At 39.9% G+C, this 20,883-nt stretch overlaps 1 protein-coding gene and 1 long non-coding RNA gene across 2 annotated transcripts in view; one reads left to right on the forward strand and one right to left on the reverse strand.

Annotated features, from left to right (window-relative positions):
* The first annotated feature begins 2,768 nt into the window (after positions 1-2,768).
* LOC115506108 lies at positions 2,769-20,543 on the forward strand. The gene is made up of 3 exons (XR_004343171.1): positions 2,769-2,803; positions 7,568-8,359; positions 20,482-20,543. It is a non-coding gene; the product is annotated as an uncharacterized LOC115506108 (long non-coding RNA).
* The window catches only part of PKHD1L1 (PKHD1 like 1), a 165,880-nt gene continuing 154,680 nt past the window's right edge, over positions 9,684-20,883 (reverse strand). Inside the window, exons 75-78 of the mRNA XM_030303954.2 lie at positions 20,456-20,602; positions 19,712-19,865; positions 15,860-16,126; positions 9,684-12,136 (exon numbers count right to left, since the gene is read on the reverse strand). Of these exons, the coding sequence (XP_030159814.1) occupies positions 12,126-12,136; positions 15,860-16,126; positions 19,712-19,865; positions 20,456-20,602 (579 nt within the window). The 3' untranslated portion in view covers positions 9,684-12,125. The remainder of the gene's footprint in view (positions 12,137-15,859; positions 16,127-19,711; positions 19,866-20,455; positions 20,603-20,883) is intronic.

Genomic DNA, 20,883 nt, shown 5'->3' on the forward strand with positions numbered 1-20,883 from the left:
ATAAAAATAAAGTTTTGTTCAACAGAAAAACAGGAAGTGGGGCTATTACTGACAATAGAATTCTCTCCCCAGCAATGAAGAATATCTTCATTCTGTGGAAAATTTGCTTTTGTGATTATCAAAAGAGAGGAACCAATATTCATTGACCAGCTACTATATGCTAAGCATTATCTAAAAATTATCTCTTAACCCATAAAACCATCTTATGAGATAGATAATATTGTTCTCATTTCATAGAACTGAAGCACTAAGAGTAAGCCCATGTTTCCCTGTTCCTACACCCAATGACTCAGATTCAAACGGAGGTCTATTTAATTCCAAGGCCAAGAACACCTCACTAAGAATGCACATTCTTAGTAATACAGTGATGATATTATAATTTCCAGGTTAAATTTTCTAACCAGTTGCAATGAAACGGGAAAATGCACTCAAGTTAACTATACTTCTGATTTTATAAATTACACTCATTTGCAGGCAGGAATATTGTTGAGACCCACAGTTGCTTAATGTTCCCACTCAATTCAACGAATATATATGTTTAGCACCTACTATCTAACAGATGCTACCCTGGGTGATGGGAAAAACTATTGACCCAGTACAGCGAAACCCTTAGTTTGCTCTCAACTGTCACAGGCTAGTGACAATGTAAGGGACCAAAGAGATGGGGACTCATCAGTCTTGCTCAGGTTGGTATTTCTAGATCTTATCCAATAGATAAGCACATAGCAGGTACTCAAATATTTGTTGAATGAAGGGAAATTAACATTCCTTGAGTATTCAGTATGTTCAAGACATATTTGTAGACAATCTATGTTCTATCACGTTGCTGGACTCCTAAGGACAAGGAGGTTAAGTTCCACTATACCCATTTAACAGATGAGGCTGACAGTGAAGCTCAGATTCACTCACTCAGGATTTAGACGGACCCCAAAGCCCAGGCTCTCCCCACAGCATATTGCATTTGACAAAGCTTTTAATTTTGTACTTATTGTCTCAGTTTAATTTTTGAAAGGTCATCAACTTGTTAAGTATGCATCTTAGGCTACTTTGCAGTTTGGTTACTTCAAAATACTTTCAAAACTGAAAATGCTAATAAAACCTGATTTTTAAATTAAAATTTCCTTTAAAATTAGTAAGAAAATGCAAAAAATTAAGATACAGCAGGAAAAGAATCAGAATTCTGAAGCAACCTATCCTCAGGGCTTTTGGAGAAATGAACATCTCTAGGAAATCAACAGGAATGAAAACTCCACTCAGTCAAGAGAAAGATTCATCTACACTTGTGAAAAAACACTGCATTAGAAACTACAAGATTAAATGTATCTTCCTTCCTTGTAACCCTTAAAGTGCTGGCGAGACCCTTTCAGCAGTCACTAGATCACAATTTGTCAAACAAGCCAAGCCAAAATCTATGTTAGTACACACCAGAATAAATAAGTCTTCAATTGCTGTAATTCTAAAAACATATTTTTGAAATTTTTCAATACCAAAATAAAATTTAAAAAATACATACGCTCTAGTACAGCACGGAACAGCCTCAAATTAAGTTGGTAACTCTCAAGTTGGTTAAGGAATATCACAAGACTGCAAAAATAAAATTTACCTGAACTCACATGTGAAAAACCAAAGAGAAAGGGAACTAGAAGTGGAACGTGGGAGTGGGTTGTACAGTGGAGCGCTGAAGGTACCATCTCTGCCACTTAAAGGCCCTCAAATATGTGACACCTGAACTCTTAACAAGGAGGGCTGATAGAGTTAAGGTCTCCTGAATGACTCAAAAGGTAGGAGTTTCATGACTAAAATGCTTTCACTTATGGTCACCCACCTGAAACTGGCTGATGAAAAAAAAAATCATACCCACTGTACAGATGAGAAAAACAAGAGCATTTTCAGGTTACACAACCCAACGCCATGCAAACGGCGCTCAGAGAAACGCTCTAAATCGCTAGAAGTGCGTGCAGGGGTAGGTTGGGATTTGGATTTTGGAAAAATCTGGGAAGGAGCAAGGCCTGCAAAAGAAGGGCAGGAAGGACCTGCGGGGGCCCATTCGGAGACTCGAGGGCTTCCGCGCAGGCGTCCCGCAGGCGTGCCTTCCACGCGTGAGCGCGGCATGGTGAGGGCTGCACGCCCAGGGCCTGCTCCCAGTTGCAGTTCCTTCACCCCAGAGGTCACCCCGACCCGGAAACAGTACCCCAGAGTGGCAGTCGGCCGTAGAGGGGAGAAACCGGGTGGAGGGGCGAAAAGGAAGGTGGGAGGGCAGGAAGTGCGGGACGAAGAAGAAGGCTGACCAGGGAAAGGCAGAAGACCCCCCTCCCAGCCCCAGGTTGGGATCGGGGGGCAGTGGCGGAGGGAAGCCCCTCGCGGGCACGCGCGAGCCGCACACACTCACCTGCCCCTCCCCCTCCCCGCCCGCCCGGCGGAGGCTCCGAGCTGCCGCGGGCCGCGCGCGCACACAAGGCGCGCGCACGCGCGCTGCCGGTCGCTTCCCCGAGCTCGCGCTCCGCCCGTTCAGTCCCAGCCCCGCTCATTCAAAGCCGGGCGCGCGCTCCGTCGCAGCCGCCGTTGCCGCCGCGCAGCTGCCATGGCCGCCCCCTCCTCGGGAAACACTCCCCCGGCCCCTCCCACTTCGCCCTCCTGGAAGGCGGTTCTCGGTTGTCTCCGGACCCTCACTTCCGCACCCCGCCCAGGTCCTGTCTGGCCCAATAGACAAGAGACTGCGGGTCCGGCGACCGGGCTAAGCCAATGAGCGCCGGGGGCGGGGAGAGCGGTGGCCGGCGTGGCTGTGGCAGAGGCTAGGTTACGGGTAGGTTTTCTGTGTCTGTTGCTGGCAGTACGGACTGTTCCGTCTCAGAACGACTGGGTTCCTTCCGTGTTGCCCTACTTTCTGTGCAGAGTTCCTCCGCTCCAACCAAGCCCCTTTTTCGTTCGACCTACAGAATCCCCCTACCAAATGGGATCAAGGGAGAGCAGTATTTAGATTGCAAAATGGGGGAATTGCGGCTGTCTTGGGTAATTTGGCTGTCGGTAAGCCAGGTCTCAATCATTCCTCCACTTTAGGGGTGCGAAACATTTAGTTTAATTCAGGACTTGGCCTCCTCCAAGTTATTGAATTTCCTTTAATTAGGAGTTAAAAAGTGGCACTTAACCTTTTTCCTGCATTTCTTCGTCGCTTGCAGCGCAGGCTAGCCATTCCGCCAAACTAAGATTTTCTTTCTTTCTATGGTTCTCTCTTTCAAGTCCGTTTTTGTCCTGTATGCTATTAAAAGGCCAGGATTCTTTGCTTGTTGTGGGCGAGGCCGTCAGAAAACTATCTGCTCCACTGTGGGCGAGGCCGTCAGAAAACTATCTGCTCCACTGTCGCAAAGCAATAGTTTATATGGTCAGAGGCTGAAAGCAGTTCGTGTTTTGTTTTGGTTTTTTATCTCTTTTTTACTACAATCATTTAAGTCACCTAACCAGCACTCACCTACCCACTTACTTTGTAAGTACCCTTCCCACTTCAATCCGTACCACATTTCTTGTAATTTAACTTGTTTATCCCCAAGAGATGAACTGTATGTTTATAACTTTTGCTCTAGAATGATTCTATGTAACTTTGGATACATTATTTCACAGTTTTCTCATCAGTAACATGACCATAATGGGGTGTCTCACCACTGGATGGGAGCCCCCAAATGTGGAGACAGGATCAGATGGACAATGGCCCTGGAGGTGAAAAAATGTGTATGAGGCAGAACAAAGGAGATAGAACTTTCTCGAATACACCACAGGGGAGCCAGGGGACAACACAGCACAGCAGAGGAGAGGCAGAGGGAGAGAAATTTTTAAGCAGCCTCCAAGCCCAGCATGGAGTCTGACATGGGGTTCCGTCCCAGGACCCTGAGATCATAACCTGAGCCAAAGTCAAGAGGCAGATGCTCAACCAACTGAGCCTCTCACGTGTCCCTGGGACTGTTTTTAAAGGGGGAAGATAAGGAGGTATGGTGAAGTACTGAATTCTCCCTTTTTTGGTAATTGTGCCTACTTGTAAGTAGCCCATTGGTCAGTTAGGGCCTATGGATATTTTGAGGTGGAACCCCTGATGGGCCTGTCTGTATTCAGCCAGGGGGTCTCTGTGGGCCCTTTTTATACTCCATTGCTCAAGCCTGTTTGCTTGAAAGCAGCCTATGCACATAATAGTGCCTACTTCATAGGATGGCTAACCGGTTCAAAGCTCTTAGGGCAGAGCCTGGCACACGGCAAGCATACATAGACAATAGCTATTACTGCAGCTGCTGCTGTTATACTACTAGTACACTATTTCATCATCATTCCCAGTTACTGTACCTCCGTAAACCCACTAAATCCTCTGCATTCTTTTAAACACCTATTCTAACCTTAATCTCTTCAAATGCCTATATCCTAACAATGCAAAATCCCCCAATTTTTTTTGGATTCCCCTAATCAATAATCCAAAGTAGCCTACATCTTGACAAAAACATATTTTCAAAATGTTTTTTCTTAGACACATATCTTTGCTTCAAACTATCATATCCCTATGATATTTTTTATTCCTAAGGGTTTTTTAAATTAAATTTGCCATTTCCAAATGAAACAAAAGGTATATATTTTTCTAGAAACAACTAGTTACTGAATATTTCTTTTCCAACACAATAACAAAACTTGTTAAAGATTGCAGACTTGGTTTACTTTGAAAATACCTATGAAATCACATTTAAAATCATCTTCAGTCGTTGACTAGTAATTCTGTAATTGGGAATCACAGCTCCCAATAACTTGGGATCTTGCATGGGGACCATCCTTTGGGAGTGTGCAATTTGAGGTCCAGTCTTCCGCCCAAGGCTTGGGTGGGGTGGGGATAGGGACCACCAAATGTCAAGTGGGAGGAGGATAAGGCATAGACTTGGTATATGAAAAATTTTCTGAATTGCCTGTCTTCCATGGGTTGCAGTTAATTCTACCTGCTCTGTGTTCAGACACTTTGCCCATTTTGAGGCTTCTGATTTGCCCCTGCCCAATCCCTAATCACCAACTTGATTTATTCACTTTTATCAACTTGCAGCTCACCATTTAATCTCCCAGTTCAAAGCCTGTATGGGCTTTGTTGTTCTGAGTTCTCCATGTGGGTCTGAGTAGTGTTTTGTCAACTGTCCTCCCATCCCTGCCCAGTAGTTAGGGCAGACCTTGCAAACACAGCCCAGTGTTTCCAGATCTCCCCAACCCAATTCTCTGTCTTTTCACTAAAGGGATGGTTTTTTCCTCAAGCATAATTTTAGACCTGCTGTTCTGACTTGGACTTTAATGGCCTTTTATTAATGAGCAGCTGTTCGTGGTTGAATACAGATTATAAAGTCACATTCATTTCTCAATCAAGCAAAACAAAGCCTTGCGGCTCACAGAGTGACAGTTTTGAATAGATACGTTTGAAAGCAAAGGATTTTCTGATGATAATCTTAATGGATTGTTTTATTGATCTTTCTATTCTAGAGAATCGTGCTTGCTTTCAAAATAATACATTTTAATGTTCTGGAAAATTATAACTTATTTTTTAATATCCATCATCACCATTTAATACATAATATCAGTTGCTTAATAGAGAAAACAAAAAGTCTGAAGCAGCTTTCTTATTTTCTGTTAAAGGAAAACTGACTTTCTGTGAAGGATTTAAATATTTTCCATCACAAATATTACTATAGTATATTCAATTGGTAGTAATTTTTATTGCTAAATACAGGAAGACCCAAGGTTTAAGAATAATTTAGGGTTAAACAACTTAACCTTTAGAAGAGGCCTGGATAGGAATAGAGAAAAATAATCCATGTCTTTTATTAGAAATGGATTCAGGGGCACCTGGGTGGCTCAGTTAAGCAATCCACTCTTGATTTTGGCTCAGGTCATGATCTCGTGGTTGTGAGATTGAGCCCTGCATTGGGCTCTGCATTGAGCGTGGAGCCTGATTAAGATTTCTCTTTCTCTCTCTCTCTCTCTCTCTCTCTCTCTCTGCCTCTCCCCCTCTGCCCTTCTCTCCCACTTGTGCTCTCTCTCTAAAAGGAAGGAAGGAAGGAAGGAAGGAAGGAAGGAAGGAAGGAAGGAAGGAAGGAAGGAAGGAAGGAAGGAAGGAAAGAAAATGGATTCAAATAAAAAGATACCCTTAACTCTTCACTTCTGTGTTCCAGTAGTGAGGTTCAACAACATAATACCTCTTTGGCTAATGTCCATGTTGTTATTAGAGCTGTAATATAGTTCAGCTATATTATGAGTTAAGTAGATGTGATCTGAGATGTGGAAATGTAAGGCCATTTATTATTTCTAAGGGTAAATGTGTTAAGATGCCAACAACCAATATAAAGTAACAGTTTATAACACAATCTGTTTCATATGTGAATTGAAAACTTAAAAATGAAACAACACTGAATGAACAATGAAAGCCTAATTCATTCAGCTGTAGCATGATGGACATTGTGGCTTCAGCCTTAAACACATTTGAGCTTAGTTTTCTCATCTGCAAAATTAGATTAATAATTCCTGCCTTATAGGTTTAATTTGCAAACTAAGTGGCATAATGTATGTGGAAATGTGTTGGAAACAAAGCAATAAGGTCAATGGAAGTTTTATCATCTTCAAGTCTAGCAGAATCTTCTTTCAGCTCACAGCAGGGCATAGTGCTTCCAGGAAAAAGAGGAGTGAATTTTCTGTTACCAGCAGCCAGAAATAGACATGTTTGTTAGTAACACATAAAAAGGGGGAAAGAAGAAGGAATGCTAAATTTTAAAGTTACATTCTGAGTACATTCCTCAACTCCTTTGCCCTTTTGATTTTAAAAACAGAAGGGGAGGGGTGCCTGGGTGGCTCAGTTGGTTAAGCATCTGACTCTTGATTTCAGCTCAGGTCATGATCTCACAGTTCATGGGTTTGAGCCCCACAGTAGGCTCCGGGCTGAAGTTCAGGGCCTGTTGGGATTCTCTCTCTCTCCCTCTCTCTCTCTGCCCCTCCCCCACTCGTTCTCGTTCTTTCTCTCTCTCAAAATAAATAAATGAAAACTTAAAAAAAAATAAAGACAGAACGTGAAAATAGCTGTTACAAGGAAAGCACCTACAACCCTACCTTCTCCATGCTTTTTCTCACTACTTCTGGGATATTGTGCTTCTAATAGTATCTGTTACCAGGTTTTGTCCATTCTTTCTTCTCAGTATCTATCATTTTAGCACACCAGAATTCTCATAATCATCTCTAACTAGTCTTTTGTATTTTATTTTTTTCTTTCCTCTAAATTAGCTTGGACTTTGCTGTATGATTAATATAAATATTTTTAAAGCTTCTTCACAATAAAGGTCCTGTTCAAAATAGAGATTTGCTGTTGTCCATCAATTCAAATTCACTTGGAAGGACATGTGTCTTGACTGTTGCTTTTTAATCTCTTCATTTCAAATTGCTGCTCCTGGATCCCCCTATGACCATGTCTGGCCCTTTAAAATGTGAGACATACCATCAATTCTTGTTAAAAACATTTCTCTGTATATACTGTTTCAATATAAAAACTTAATATATTTATTTTCTCTCTTCCTAGGGAGAACTTGTATGCATAAAAGGTCATCTGCCTGAATAAATTACTGTAAAGAAAAGCCAAAGGAAAATACTCTTGCCACGTAACTGGACACACAAATATCTTGCTCAAAAGGAATTATTTTTTTCTGCTCATAGGCTCTGAGCCCATTACCATAGCAACCACAACTTGTGTTGTCTAACTGGATGTGAATTTTATACACTGTTATTTGAAATGTTAAGGCAGTAAGTGAAGATAAAGTGCAATTTCTATAATATTTTGGAAGGACTTGTTTATCTCAAAAATCTTGTAGAGGAAAAGTTTCATTGTGCAGCCTACTCATTTGTTTAATGAAACAGTTTATTCAACACTGACCATCGGCACAGCGTGTGCTAAGCATGTTAGAGAAGTGAAAAGCATAAAGAACACTTACCCTGGAGGAACTTCTCTAATAAAATCAGCTTGTCATGGGTAAACAGAATGCCTGAAAGAACAGTTTTTTCATAGGGAGTTATCTAATTTTAGAATAATCTGATCATCATAATTAGAGTAGTCTATTAGGACCTGTAAGTAAGACAGCTAGAGGCTTGTTACAGCTGGTCAGATTGCCCACAAGTATTCAAATACCTATGGTAACCCCTACAGCAGGTACTTTTCCTTTTGGTCTTACAAATGTGTTTGTAGCTACTCTCTGGAGAGGTGAGTGTTTCCTTCATTGGAAGTTGAACACTTCTTGGCAGCTGGTACTGGCCTGAGGAAGCTGAAAATGCCCACTGATGAACATGGAAGAAAAGTGTGATGGTTCACCTGTTTCAGGTAGGCTTCCTAAACCAAATATGCAATGGATTCAGATCAAGGTTTAAGCACTTCTGTTTTGGAGGATACAGGCAAAAACTTCAAAGATATACATGATATTTTAAATTATTCTCTTGCCCTGGTATTATCCCTGCCCACATCCCTGGATGGGAAGGATTAATTCCCTGTTCTCTTGTTTCTTTCAAGAATCTTCTGAAACCAGGAGATACATCGTTTAGGTTTAGTATTTCTGCCAAGTAACAAGGAAACCCTGCAAGAGCAAGGGCTGGTATAGGGCACCACATTGTCGGGGACTCAAGCTCCTTGCAACTGAGCACTCAGGGGCTGGCCTTTGTCTCCCTGGCCCAAGGACACATCTTGTTCCACACGGCAGAAAAGAATGAAGAAAAGGCAAAGCGATGCCTAACAGCCAGTTTTTAAGTTCCTACAATATTCCACAAGATTATTTCCAGTTTTATAACTTACTACACAAAAGTTGGTCATTCCTAATGGCAAGGGAGATGGGGAACTAGTCTTTATTCTAGGTGGTCTGTGCCCAGCCTAAGAGTCTATTTAATTAACACTCACAGTGTTTATTACATGCTAGACCTTGTTCTGGTGTAATAAGAAGCCTAATGATTTATTGGGCCAGGGATTGACATGATATAGGCAACATTATGGTACTAAAAATAGCAAGAGTGGCTACCATTTACCACCTACCACCTGTTAGGCACTGTTATTGAATTTCATATACATGCTATCATCAGTCCTCAAATACCACACTGCAAGGTAGATATTTTCCACATTTTATGTGTGAAGAAACCGAGAATGAGAAAAACTAAGAACGTGCCTGAGGCCATAGAGGTCATAAAGTATAAACCTAGAATTTGTGTCTTTGACATAAATACGTTTTATGAAAAACTTCTTCAGAATGAAACACTTTCCAGTGCTTGAAGAAAAGTGAGAAGCAGTGAAATGTTGCCACTTGGTTCTGGAGGTAGATTGAATCTTAGCTTTACCATTGGAAGCTCTGTGAACTGGGGCATTTTATTAAATCTTTTTAGGTTTCAACAGTGTCCTCATCTGGAAAAGGGGACAATGACTTCACAGGGTTATTGTAAGGAAAGAGTCCACATAGAACATTCAGCATATGTCTGACACATAGTAAGCATGTGGTGAATCTTTATTTATTGTTATTGTTAGTAGTAGTATTCTAATTTTTTTAATGTTTATTGAGAGACCGAGCCTGAGTGGGGGAGGGGCAGAGAGAGAGGGAGACAGAATCTGAAGCAGGCTCCAGGCTCTGAGCTGTCATTATAGAGCCCCATGAGGGGCTCTGACCGCATGAGATTATGTCCTGAGCCAAAGTCGGACGCACAACCGACTGAGCCACTCAGGCACCGCAGTGGTAGTAGTAGATGCACCATCTGGGAGTCACTGCAATGATCAAAAGTGATAGAGCTTAGAAAAGAGTAGAAACAGTAGTACAAGACATAAATGTTTTACTTATCAGAAATATAGGAAGACATTCTTTTTTTTTCTTTCTTATTAACTTATCCTGTTCCTTACATTGAGCAAAGTGGAAGCATTATATTTATTTTATGAATTTTTCACATCGTGGATAGAACAATCCTAATATACCAGTAAATAGCCACTTCTAACATTAAAAAGTATTTCTAAAAAATTAAAAATGAATTTCTAAGACAGCATTGTTCAAAGAAACATTTTTTTTAAAAGGTGGCCAGCTTATGAATGAAGGCTATTTAAAACCTTTTTGTCTAGGATTCTTAACAGCAATGAGTCCGACACCAATCCATTGCGTGCCTCAAACCTCTGAGCTTCCATAAGCCTAATTAAAATCCTTGTCTCTTGCTTTGGCATTGCGAGCTAGTACATCCAATCCTTCCCCTTTGCAAAGGGTCTCTCAGCATAGCTATTTCCAAAAAACTGCTCTCCAAAAATCCTCCAATCTACTCTTCTGGGCTACCTACTTAAAAAGGTTGTACATCTTTGTTTGGTACACCTCCCCCCCCCCCCCCTTTAAAATGTGTCCTAGCCAAAACTTCTATTTTAATACCTAGTTAAAACTGCATCCCTAGGACCTACAAAATAAATCCAAGCTCTTCTGATGGCATGGCACAGAAGACTGTTGTCTCTCCTTCCAGCCTTGCTTGGTGCCGTTCCTTATGTCAGATTGGTGTTCCAGTAACATCAGACCGCTTGCTGATTTCCCCACATTCCATGCTTCATTTGTCCACTAAACAGCGAATCAGGATCTACTAGTGCTGGATGTTTTGTTACATGGCAGGAAGACATGCTGCATAAGGAGTGCCCTGCCTTCAAGGAACTCACCATCTACTGGTGTTCCAGCCTTCGTTCTTGCCACCACACCTCTGCCAGGACTCTCTTCCTTCCTTGGTTCATCTCATGCTTTATTCCTCAACACTCATCTCAGGCATCACCCTTGAGCTGTGGTCCTCACATACTGTTTTGCATCAGTGTTACCTTTTTCCAGGACTATTTCCCCAACTACTTTGTGAGCTGGTAGAAAGTAGAGACAGCATCTTATTCCCTGTAATCTTCTCACTAGAATGTCTCGTATCTAGTAAATGCTAAATAGATTTGACTAGATAGATAGATTTGATTAAATAGATTTGTTCAGTTTGACTGAACAAAATGCCAGATTTATACAAAGATATTTGGATTTGCTACCTGGTAAATGTTTACTATTTTTCTTAACCAAGATTAACAATGATGTGGGGTGAATATACTAGGAAATGGCAGACAGAAGAGAAAGGTCTGAAATTTGTTGAATGTTCGCAGGTGTTCCCAATGCTTCCTTAGTGTTGTTACTTGCTGGAAGGTAACTTTTCTGAGTATCAGCTTTTCTTGCTCTGGACATAGCTACAATGCCTTTATTGATAGTTCTTCCTCAAAATTAAGCATTTCCTTTAGAATTTTCTGAGTAAAAAGTACAATTTTCATAGTATGAGAGCTTTTGGTTAACTTATCTACATTAATTATGAATTTTTTTGCATTCCCTTATTTTATTCTCTTAAAAATACGCATTTCTTGTGCTATAGCATGGGGTTGTAGGAAGCTACACTCATAGCTGAGGCATTTTTGAGTGGGAAGAACGTAAGCAGAGATAATTTGGGCTTTTTCCAAAAGTTTGCTCAGAGACAACAACAAAAACTCTTAGAATGGTAGCCAGGGTTTGGCAGGCCCAGAAATCCAGGCCAATCTAGAATTTCTAGGATTACTATAGATCTGAAAATCAGCAACTTTGTCTGAAAAAGGTATAAAACAAATCTCATTTCTCTAAAATCCTAAGAAATTAGAATGGTTTAGATCATTGGAAATCAGAGCGTCATGAATGGATAAAGGAAGTCAGATCCCCCAGTACATACACAAATTCAAAATGCTTCCAATCTGATCTAAAAGTGGGTAAGTCAAAACTAGACAAGCTCTTGCACACATAAAGGACTCTATGATTTGTAGGTATAGCAACTTGGAGGTGGCATATCTGCTTCCAAATCAAAGATTTCTTAAAGTTTTTTTTAAATGAAATAAGAACATACGAATATAAGGAATCAAAAGACTTATATTTTGAAGAAATTTGATTTTTGTCATGAAAGCTAATTAGTACATTTTATATATTATAAAAATATTTTTCGCTTATTTTCTTGAAAACGCTATAGGCTTTTTCTTGTTGCACAATAAAATAGCTTGTAAAAAGCAGCTCTTGTGTTTTTGTTTTCAGCCTGTTCTTCGGAACAGCACACTTTTAGTTGCATCCTGAAACGTGAAAACAATACAAATATTTTTTTAAGTAGCAGTAACATCTAGTGTGGTTTAAAATATGTTTAATTCACTTAACATTTCTAATATTTCATGGTATGGTTAATAGGGCAAAAGCAGTACTAAAAAATTAGTATTTCAAAGTTGACCATGTATTGTTAGAATCAATAATGCACTCTTTTTGTGGAACTGGGGAGAGACAATAATGGTGCTTAAATTTTGTATTTTTCACATTCAAGATGTCATTTTATTTAGTGGAACTTCATGACTTTCTTACAAATAGAAGTGTTAATTCAGAATGCAAAGTTATAAAAATCCCAGCATTTCATTTCATTAATCGTTGGTATGGTGTGAATGCACCCCACCCCCAAATTCCTACATTGAAAACCTAACACCCAATGAGATAGTATTTGCATGTGGGGCCTTTGGGAGGTGTTTAAGTCCTGAGAGTGGAACCATCATGATGGGATTAGTGTTCTTATAAAAGAGACCCCCAGAGCTCCTGAGGCCCTTCTATCCTGTGAGGGCTCCATCAGTGACCTAGCAGTGGGCCCTCACCTCACCATGCTGGCACCGTGATCTCAGACTTCCAGCCTTCAGAACCCTGAGAAATAAATTTCCAGCCTCCAGAACCATGAGAAAGCCACTTAGTCTGTGGTATTTTGTTATAGTAGCCCAAGACTAGGACAGTGGTGTTTAAATCATTTTATGTTTTAATTGAAGGATAGATTACTGAGCGATTATTTAGTAGCAAGGGAGAAGATGTTGATTAATTTTTCTATCTGGAGAAAAAAAGTCCTAAAGAAAATGCCAAGAATAGGGGCGCTTGGGTGGCTCAGTCAGTTAAGCGACTGACTTCTGCTCAGGTCATGACCTTGAGGTTCATGGTTTTGAGCCCTGCATTGGGCTCTGTGCTGACAGCTCAGAGCCAGGAGCCTGCTTTGGATTCTGTGCCTTTCTGTCCCTCCTCTGCTCATGTTGTCTTGCTCTCAAAATAAATAAACATTCAAAAGAGGAAGGAGGAAGGGGAGGGGGAGGAGGGGGGAGGGGAAGGAGGAGGGAGGGGGAGGAGGGGGGGAAGGGGGGGAGGAGAAAATGCCAGGAACAATATTATTTACTAATGACTTGAAAATAGAATTTTCTGAATTTTATATAATCCCAAAGTTTTTGGGAATAAGCAGGCTGAAAGTCAGTGAGGGTAATTAGAAAACAATGCATTTAGTGAGTAAATACAAAATGCACAAAGATATATTAAGCAGTACTTATACCTTATAGTTTAATGCTTCTGAGAAGAAACAAATTCAAGTAGTACCTGTCATGCTATTGTAAAATGGACAACTGGTGTTGCTTCTTTTAGAATTCTGGCATAAAAATACAATAACTTGTGTGCTGATCATTTCCTTCTTGTCCCTTAGTTCTAAACCCACCCTTATTCAGCTATAAGAGGCCAGGACTGAGTCTCTTCAAACCACACTTCTCCCTTGACAGCTGTCTCCTAATTAATTTCTGCCATTAAGAGGAAAGAACAGATAATTCCTGTTTGATCATTGTTCTTGAAACCCCAGCCTCCAGTTTGTTCTGCTACTCCCAGAACCAGCCTCAATGTGTCCCTTCATCCTGACCTTATCTATGTTTAAATTTAAATTATGGTCTTGGCTTTTATTGCTTGAAATTCTTCAGTATCCTTTTAAATTATTACCCCATCTCAAATTCTTCTTAAATCTTTCTTTGGATTTTGATTATTACTCAAATATAAGAATCTAATTAGGTATCTTAAAACTTAGAATATTTATCATCTTTTGATATTTGGAGATCTGTATTGGTTCTGTATAGATCAATCCTGATTTTTTAAATTTTATTTTTAATCAGGGTGAGATCCATATAACATAAAATTTTAACCATTTTTATTTATTTAAAAAATTTTTAAATGTTTATTTATTTTTGAGAGAGAGTGAGTGAGGGAGGGGCAGAGAAAGAGAGGGAGACACAGAATCTAAAGCAGACTCCAGGCTCTGAGCTGTCAGCACAGAGCCCAACATGGGGCTCAAACTCACAAACCGTGAGGCCATGACCTGAGCCGAAGTCAGGCATTTAACCAACTGAGCCACCCAGGCACCCCAAATTTTAACCATTTTTAAAGTGGACAAGTAGCGTTAGGTATGTTCACACTGCTGTGCAACCAATCTCTAGAACCGTTTTCATCTTCTTAAATCTTATCAGTATTCTTTATACGATGCTTTCATCTCATTAATCTGTCAGAAACTCTTCATCATTCCCCTATTAGATCAACTGCAAACTGATTAATACCTGCCAATCTAAGCTTTTTACTGTTTGCCTATATTACCCCAACTCAACATTTCCTCCTATGTTGGCAGGCAGGACTTGTCCCCCTTTTAATATTTAAAATCAACTAAACCACATTTTTAGCACCTATGATAAATATGGTATGTGGTCTTATCTTCTGAGTACTCACAGTTTATTTAGTGAAGGAAGGTAGATTTGAATTTCTGTAAGTTTAATACAAGTATACCACAGGAAAGGCTATAATAATGGTAGAAACAAAGCATAACTGGAGAACAAGGGAGAAGAGAATTACATGTATTAGCGAGTGGGAAGAAAGAAGGGAAACCTGGTGGAGGAGCTGGATCTTCAGCAAGGCCTGGCAGGATGCCATGAGCAGAGAAAGCCCAAAGGGAGGGAATACGTAGGATGGCAAGAATCTTTTCTAGGAATGATTTGTCACAGGAGGAAATCTTCAAAACTGACTTTAGGACCTTTGGTGTTGATTACAATTTGCATGTAGTGAGGAATCTTTGAGGATCTGACATGACAAATCACTACATGACATCACTACATGTCATAAATCTGACAGCTATATGGAGGATAGGCTGAAAGTGAGTTCGGAAGCAGGGAATTCAGGAGGCTATTATAAAAGGTCAAGAAAGAAGTAATAAAAAAGAAGAAGTTGTAAGTGGAGCCCCAAGACTTTAAAGGAGGAACAGATCTGTAACATTATGGATGGACATAGGGCAACTTGAAGGGACATGGAGCTTGAAGGAAAGAAGCCTAAGAAGTATCAGCCTGAGAGATGAGAAAAATGACCTTGGCATTAGCTGGGATGGATGTGTGACCCAAACTAGGTCAATGATACTGCTTTGGGATTTTGCTGAAAGTGTCGAGAAAGAGGTTTGCTCTTTCTGCATTAGCTGCCGGGCCGGTAGAACATACATGAAGACACAGGTGGTACCCCTGCCATGAGGTTTGGGGGTGGTCAGTCTGCCTGAGAGTGAATCTACTACCATCAAGGAGCATGGAGCCCAGAGATGGAGAGACATAATTTTTGGATGACATCATGTGAGTGCTTACGTCTAGTTATAGCAGAAATCACAACTGGACTTCTCAGTTAAGTGAGTTCATTTTACTGCCTAAACCAATTCAAGCTGAGCTTCTGCCCCTTGTAACTGAAAGAGAGCCCACCATTATCTTCTCATTCCCCACATTCCCATATGCTGTCATGTAATGTGAATAACATTTCCTGTAAGGTTGTCTTTATCTCCACCACTGAAGCTATTACTTTCTCAATGGCCAAGACCATGTCTCTGTTCCCAGTGGTGCCATGCACAATGGTTGTGCCCTTGATCTCTGTTTAGTAAACATTTACTGGAACCTCAGTATGAGGAGACATATACATACATTACATAAGAAATGAACTATGCTTACCTAGATTTATGTTCAAAATCAAAACTGTGGCCATAAATGTTTCCAAGAGCAACACTCTTCCCATCAGACAGCTAATTACTACAATCACTGTCTGCGCAGCTGTGCCCACAGTCGATGCTTTGCCACTGCTGCTGTCACTGCTGCCACTGCTGCTGCTGCCACCATTGGTGCCACCACCACTAGCGACAGACTGTGCTGGTAGGCTCAGAGTCCCAGATTCCACCCGGGCAATATCATCCAGTATAAATTCAATCTTATAATTTTTTCCTAGGAAGAAACATCATTATAGAATTTGACTTCCTTTTATAATTTGTTTGTTTTCACACAGACCCAGTTGGGTTTTCATTGACTTAAAAGTACTGTATAATTCCTAATGAAGTATTTTTGGAAATTGAGCCAAATAGATTCATTGAAGTATAAACACGCATAGAGGAGGTCTCAGAGTTAGAGTTCCAACTGCCCACCAACTGTGGGCAGGGGAAATCAGGCTAGATTTTCTTTCTGTAGCATCAGTACTTGCTTCTTAGGGATATCTTCCTAGTGCTCAGGACTAGAGAGAGGCTGCTTAAAATGAGGGACCGTAGGGAAAGGAAGTAAAAATACTGAGCCTCTGTTCTATCCCTGGATACTTGACCTGGAGTAGAGAAGCCTCAGCCTCAGCTGGGGGAGATGGGGTGGATACCGAAATACTAAACTTTTTATTTTGAAAAGTTTCAATCACAGAAGAGTTGGAAGAATAGTACAACAAAAACCATATGCTTTCCATTTTGATTCAACAATTTTACTGTTTTTCACACCTCCTTTAAGTCAGATGCTATTTTTGTGTCGCACGATTGTGACCCTTTCTTCTTACTTCCATGCAGACAAGCTTAAGGAAACTTTTTAGATATTTTTAGAATGTGGAACGTAAAAAGCTTGTCCAAATATTTTTTAATCCATATGTTAAATCTCCCCGGTTTTGAACATGAGATAACCAATATATTTTTCCTTGACATAATTGCTTCTACAACTCCTGCTGTCATTAATAATGGCTACCACACCGAGTTTGCAATTCTTGTCCAACCCTGAAGTTTTCATTCCTCTCCTTCTATTATCTTTTTTTAAAAAAATAATTTCTGTTTTCTTTCTTTTCCTCTCTGTCCCTTCATCCCTCCCTCCCCCTCCTTCTTTCTTCCCTTCCCTTCCATCTCCTTTCCTCTCCTTCCCTTCCTTTCCCTTCCCTTCCCTTTCCTTTCCTTTCTTTCAGAGTATAGTTAGATCTTGACCTCATTGTGCTTTCACAAACAATGCCAGTGCATTCTGTAACTTTCAAGACAGACGGTCCTTGTTCTATAGAATTTTCTGCCACCATTACAATCCATGACAATGGCGTATTTAAGTAAGTCTTTCCTTTTTTCAGTTTGAAAAAAACTGAAGTTTCGTGGCAGGCGTATTTTTTTCTTAAAATGTACTGTATTTTCAGTATGTTTTATATATACTGTGAGGAAGCCCAAGAGAGCCTTGTGGAGAGGCCACTCCCTGCAGGAGAACTGAAGAACCTAGCTAAAATCCAGAATCAAAACCTTAGGGATATGATTTCAGTCAAGCTATCCCAGCTAAAGCTCCAGACATCACTGAGCAGATATAAGCCATCCCTGTCCAAATTCCTGGCCCACACTGTTGTGAGCAAGTGAAATGGTTGTTGTTTGAGCCATTAGATTTGGGGCTGGTGTGTTATCGTAGCAATAAGAACAGAAACAAGCACTTTATATCATATAGGTTGCCAGGTAAACATGTCCCAAATGTTGTTATCCACTAGGAATACTATTTTTTATCCAGATTGCTCAAAGATGCAGATTCAGCTGTTTACTTTATTCTTCTTCCACCCTTTTCTCACTTAATTCTCACATCCCCATTTTCTGTGTGAGAAACCACAACCCATGCCTCCTCTCTATCTTGGCCCCTGCTTTGCTTCTTATTGAGCTAAAAGTAGAAGAGGGTGTGGGGCCACACTGTCAGGCTCTCCGCTGATCTGCAAGGGGATTTCCCACTTCCAGTAACTTATGGGGGTTGCCTACCAGAAAGAGTTACAAAACCGATGCTTTGTTATTTTTTTCTCATGTGCTTTGTTGTTATTACAATTTTATAGTGGTTAATCTACAAACTAGATAACTGATCTAAAGATAACGAAGAGATGACTGTCGTTGGTGTTCCTTACTATATACAACCAGAGAACTGAGACCATACACTTGATGAAAGTAAGAAAGTAGGACAGCAGGTAAGCAAGCAAGAAAGAGATTAGAAGCAATGGCTGTTCTCCATAGCAGTCAGATAAATACTTCAAGGGAAGCTTTGAACTAGGAAGGAAAATTTAGTGTATAAAAGGGGAATGATATTTTGTTATCACAATAAAACACCAAAACTTCTATTATTGTTTCAGCATTCCAGTGATACTGGTTATTTTGGAACATTGCTATTTGGAAGTGGCACTTTGAAGAACATAGCGTCCAGGTTGGGTTTTTGCCACTGGGTACCATTTGGGTCCACCTTCATGAGGCAGTGGGCAACCTTCTCTTCACCTGGCTTCTTGTTAAGTGCCTTCCCAGAAGAGGATCCCAGTTCTACTACCATTTACACTGACTCAGAAAGACTTAGGCTCTGCCCTTAACCAGCAAGTGTATAGGGCACTCTAGGTACCTGTCTAGGATCACAACTCATTTTCATTTGAGTCCCATCGAACACTGGGTTGAGATACTGCTGCCTAGTAGGCAGACCAAGCTTGTCTGGTTTAGGGTACCATCAAAGCAAGAAGAAGTAAAAAATAAGAAAAAAGATATTAGGGGGAATGATTTTTGTCTTTGATATTTAGTTGATATGAAAAGAATCAGACTATTATTGGAATTTCTTTTACTTATTTTACTCTTCACTTTTTACCTTTATTCTCACCTTTAGTATGTATATATGTGTGAGAGAACAGTGGTAAGAAGTGGGGAGGACCAATATAACTTTTCAGAAGTTAGGGCCTATAAAGTTCTTAAATGGGCCCAGATTAATGGTAAACAGATTAACAGAAGCCTGTCTCAAGTATAAGTAATTTATCTATTTCTCTCTTTTAGATACTCTACAATCTATCACCAGTAGATACTCTACAATCTGTTTTGGCCTCAGTAGGAAGGCTTTTACCAATTGGAGTTATGCCATCAACCCGTATAACGATAATATAAGAAACATCACAGTGGAAGTTATAACTATTTATTGTAATATTGAAGATATCACTTCATACAGATTCATTTGGTATACTTTATGAAAACTCATAGGACACATTTGTTCTGATCTCAGAACAAGTTATAATTCTCCACAACAACTGGTTTGTTTACTGGTTTTTCCTGATGGGCACTGTGGAATCATAATGCTTATGTTTTCTCCTTTGTAATGGCTTTCAGAAAGCTTAGAACCCACTTTTCAGTCCAACTCTGAACCCCTGCATGGGGCATTAAAGTTATATTAGCCTATCTTATCCTCCCTTTTCTTCAATTTGAAAATCTATGTATTGCTTGTTTTTATTATAAATGTAATGCATATTTAGTGAAAATTTAGAAAAATCAACAAATGGATAAAAATATGAATCATGATATAATTTTGATGCACAGCCTCAGATTATCTGTTTAATTTCCTTAATTACCTATTTTAATTTCTATTTGGTTTTGGATACTTTTGTAAGCTAGATGTTATCTGAAATGTTCTTTGAAACAAGGCAGGTATAGTGTTCCAATTTCTATAATTTATTGATCAGAGTATTATAGAATGCTTTGTTCAATTATAATTATCCCTATTTGTGGATGTATATGTGAAGATCCAAAATAGTACACTCACCTGTTCTAAGAAGAGTAAGGTCTGTATAGTTGGCCCAGCAGCTGCTGAATGGAATTGTTGTATTTCCACTAAGACCAGTGATGTGGTTATTATTGGAGTCCTTTAGTATGGCCTTCAAAGTCAGTGAAGTAATCCCAACTGATACACAATCACCCTAAAGAAAAAAGTAATAGATGGGGCGCCTGGGTGGCTCAGTCGGTTGGGCGGCCGACTTCGGCCCAGGTCACGATCTCGCTGTCTGTGAGTTTGAGCCCCATGTCAGGCTCTGGGCTGATGGCTCAGAGCCTGGAGCCTGCTTCCGATTCTGTGTCTCCCTCTCTCTCTGCCCCTCCCCCGTTCATGCTCTGTCTCTCTCTGTCCCAAAAATAAATAAACTTGAAAAAAAAAATGTAAAAAAAAAAAAAAAAGAAAAAAGTAATAGAGAATTATAATTGTCCTGTTCCCATGCTTTTTTTTTAAGATATGCAAAACTATATTATTTAAAATGCCTCAATACAAATTTGAAATCTGTAGAAGCTTCTCCTGTACAAGGAGTTCACAAATATGGGTGGGCAGTGGAACAAGTTCATTGAAAAGGAACATTTTTAAAACAGTAAAATATTATATCCACAGGTTTTAGTCCAGTTTTCAAGGGGTAGTGAAATCCTCAGGTTGCCAGCATACCAGGATTACAGAAGTTGGCTCACCTTCCAGAATTTATAGCTTAATTCCTTCACTCAGTTAAAGCTCTGGGTTATAACTTACATCTGAATCTACTGCCTTTACTGCAGGTTGCTGAGAAAATGGCTGTCCTGGCTGTGCTGCCACCGGCTGAGTGATCACTGAGAGTGAGGACACAAAGGCCACATGATGAACAGGAAATGCAAACCTTTCAACTGGTTGGGCAGTCACCTGTAAATTAACGGACATGAGTGATGAAGTGGTTTTCACATGATAAATTACAGTCAGTAGCAAATTCATCTTAGGCTAAGTGTAATATGTAATAATAAGCGTAAAAATATGCTTAATATGTGAAATTAATTTTCTTAAAATATTTCCCCCTGATCAAATTCATGAAGCGCTGTTATAAATATTCAAAGAAAATCACATTTTATACCAATAAATAATTTTTTAGAAGATATGCTCTTTTTTCAACTACTTTATCATTTTAGTATACCATTAAAAATAGCCAA

The sequence above is a fragment of the Lynx canadensis genome, chromosome F2, assembly GCF_007474595.2.
Source record: "Lynx canadensis isolate LIC74 chromosome F2, mLynCan4.pri.v2, whole genome shotgun sequence".
Taxonomy (NCBI): domain Eukaryota; kingdom Metazoa; phylum Chordata; class Mammalia; order Carnivora; family Felidae; genus Lynx; species Lynx canadensis.